Below are 3419 nucleotides of genomic sequence, written 5' to 3' on the forward strand. Positions count from 1 at the left end.
CTCCAAATTCACTCATCTTTAACAGGATTATATCAATACAAAAATCAGGAAGTTGATTATTACAGTCCATGGTCTCACTTTTGCCTCGTCAGTGAAACGTTAAAATTATGACAATACAAAGATTTTCATTTAATCATTTTTTTCTCTTCCTCCGGTTTCTCCATTAGAGCTTTCGGGGAACTATTGTCTTTGACATCACAGGTTCTTCTCCATTTGTCGCAAATTCATTCATTCGGGTGGGATCCACGCGATAGATCCAGCGCTGGTCCAATAGACAAAGGATAGCACGTGATCTCTCAAACCCGCTCCTTGAGCTCTGCCAAGGTCCGCGCATGCTCAGCTCACCATCCGTTGCCCCTCACACACTCCGATTGGTTGGAGGACCCGCCGCACGCTCGGTCCTCCAGTCCCGCCCCGCTCTTCCTATTGGTCCGGAGCTCCCGTCAATCACCCGGGCAGTGTGAGCTGAGCATGCGCGGACCTGCAGCAGCCGCTGACACATCAGGTGAGAGAGCTCAGGGAGCGGGTTCATGAACTCCGGGGGGATGCGGGCCGCTCACACCCCGAGCTCAGGGAGCGGGTTCGTGAACCCCGGGGGGACGCGGGCCGCTCACACCCCGAGCTCAGGGAGCGGGTTCATGAACCCCGGGGGGACGCGGGCTGCTCACACCCCGAGCTCAGGGAGCGGGTTCATGAACCCCGGGGGGACGCGGGCCGCTCACACCCCGAGCTCAGGGAGCGGGTTCATGAACCCCGGGGGGACGCGGGCCGCTCACACCCCGAGTGCGGCCCCAGGCCCCATTATTAAAACACTCAACATTATCCGCTTCACAAACACCCAGGGTGGGCCTCAGGCCCCGAACAAGAGCCTCCGGGCCGGGCGTTTGCCCCGAGCGGGGCGGCAGCTGTGGGGCTTTCTCCCAGTGACAGGCCCGGGGTAACGGCCGCCATCTTGAGAGGCTCAGGGGGCAGCAGGGTGCATGTGCGGCTCCCTTGCCAGGAACCAGGAGGAGAGAATTTTGTCAATTTCTATCCTGGACACACAGTGATGGCTTTTCTAAACTCCTTTTACAGGCTGTGAGAAGGGCAGCATTTACACACCGCAAACTCAAACCAACAACAACTTACCTTTATATAGCACCTGTAAAATATCAGAGTATTGCAGTCAGACAATAATTGACACACATACTTTGTTTGTGGTCCAGTGCACAACTTCACAACTGTAACAATTTTATTGCGGTTGCTGTGAAGGCTGCGTTCACTCTACTCATACACCTGGTCTCCAAAGGAGGCAAAACAGGACTAATGCTGCCGAGTTCAGCTCTTTTTGATCAGAAAATATCAACTATTTAGCCACGGCAGTGCCCAGGAAAGTCCCATTTAGATTAAACTTCTTCACCCAGAGAGTGCTGAGAATGTGGAACTTGCTGCCACGGGGAGTAGTTGAGGCGAAGTGCATGGATGCATTTAAGGGGAAGCTGGATAAACACATGGGAGAAAGGACTAGAAGGAGATGCTGATAGGGTGAGATGACGAGAGATGGGAGGAGGCTCGTGTGGAGCATAAACACCGCATGGACCAGTTGGGCCGAATGGCCTGTTTCCGTGCTGTACAATTATGTAATTCTATGTAATAAGAGAGGAAAGAATGTTCCATAGAAACTAGAATTATCTGTTCTGCATTTTTTTTCCTGAACTTACAGTGATCTCTTTTGTAAACTGCTTTTACAGGGAATATCATCAGCATTTGAATGTGGAAGGAGTAATGTTTGCCTGTTCTGTCTGTGGGGAAAGATTTCAAACATCAGTGTGACTGGAAAAGCACTGAGACACACACACCCGAGTGAGAGGATTCCAGTGCACTGACTGTGGAAAGAGCTTTAACCAGTTACACAGCCTGAAAAAACATCGCACCATTCACAGCGGGCCGTACACCTGTTCTGTGTGTGGACAAGGCTTCAGCTGATCGGCCAACCTGGAGAGACGCAAGGACACCTGCACCATGGAGAAACTGTGGAAATGTGAGGACTGTGGGGAGGGATTCAGCTCCCTGTACTGGCTGGAAACTCATCAACGCAGTCACACCGGGGAGAGGTCATTCACCTGCTGCATGTGTGGGGAGGGATTCAGTCAGTCATCCCAGCTGGTGAGACACCAGCGGGTTCACACTATGGAGAGGCCGTTCACCTGCACTGTGTGTGGGAAAGGATTTGCTCAATTAACCAACCTCACTGAACACCAACTTGTTCACACTGAAAAGAGACCCTTCAAATGTTCTGACTGTGGGAAGAGCTTTAAAAGCACAAGAGATCTGCTGACATACCAACACACCCACACTGGGGAGAGGCCCTTCACCTGCTCCATGTGTGGGAAGGGATTCAGTGATTCATCCATTCTGCTGAGACACCAGCGAGTTCACACTGAGGAGAGGCCATTCACCTGCTCCGTGTGTGGGAAGGGATTCAATCAGTCATCCAACCTGCTGAAACCCCAGCGACTTCACACTGGGGAGAGGCCGTTCACCTGCTCCTTGTGTGGGAAGGAATTTGCTCGATTAACCAGTCTCACTAAACACCAACTTGTTCACACTGAAAAGAGACCCTTGAAATGCTCTAAGTGTGAGAAGATCTTTAAAAGCACAAGCGATCTGCTGACACACCAGCACATTCACAGCGGAGAGAGGCCGTTCACCTGCTATGTGTGTGGGAAGGGATTCACTGATTCATCCACTCTGCTGAGACACCAGCAAATTCACACTGGAGAGAGGCCGTTCACCTGCTCGGTGTGTGGGAAGGGATTCACTCAGTCATCCCAACTGCTAAGACACCAGCGAGTTCACACTGGGGAGAGGCCATTTACCTGCTCCATGTGTGGGAAGGGATTAATTGATTCATCCACTCTGCTGAGACACCAGCGAGTTCACACTGGGGAGAGGCCGTTCACCTGCTCCATGTGTGGGAAGGGATTAATTGATTCATCCACTCTGCTGAGACACCAGCGAGTTCACACTGGGGAGAGGCCATTCACCTGCTCGGTCTGTGGGAAGGCATTCACTCGGTCATCCCACCTGCTGACACACCAGCGAGTTCACAAGTGACTGCAGGGGTTGGATTCTGCTGTTTTTGCTGCTGTTAATCATATCCAGGACTGAACCATGTTCATTCTGACTGGTGGGGTTTGTTTCTGCTGATGAGAATACCTCCTGTAACTGGGCTGGAGTTTAATATTCCAGATAAATGTCAAATACACAGCGTCGAGTATTTCTTTCCTCCAAGGTAAGAGGAGACTAATTGATGCCCTGTTACCGACTGTTCCATTTTTGGGCCTTTTCTCCTTTCTAACTCTAGATTATCTCAGTTCTAACACCTTCAGTTACTCTCAAGTCCCAGCTCCCCACACCTTCCAGAGAGCCTGTAATAG

The 3419-nt window shown here is 51.3% G+C and overlaps 1 protein-coding gene across 1 annotated transcript; it reads left to right on the forward strand.

The window, feature by feature from the left end:
- Positions 1-1677: 1677 nt before the first annotated feature.
- LOC147119309 (uncharacterized) lies at positions 1678-3164 on the forward strand. Its single transcript, XM_085984947.1, has one exon. The coding sequence runs from the start codon at positions 2002-2004 to the stop codon at positions 3094-3096; it is 1095 nt and encodes a 364-aa protein (XP_085841073.1). The 5' UTR covers positions 1678-2001; the 3' UTR covers positions 3097-3164.
- Positions 3165-3419: the final 255 nt, after the last annotated feature.

Source organism: Somniosus microcephalus, chromosome 4 (assembly GCF_052327205.1).
Source record: "Somniosus microcephalus isolate GS21.2 chromosome 4, FLI_Smic_1.0, whole genome shotgun sequence".
Taxonomy (NCBI): domain Eukaryota; kingdom Metazoa; phylum Chordata; class Chondrichthyes; order Squaliformes; family Somniosidae; genus Somniosus; species Somniosus microcephalus.

What these genes read in the sequence shown, in the direction of transcription:
- LOC147119309 (XM_085984947.1), top strand. Translation starts at nt 2,002, where the DNA reads ATGGAGAAACTGTGGAAATGTGAGGACTGTGGGGAGGGATTCAGCTCC.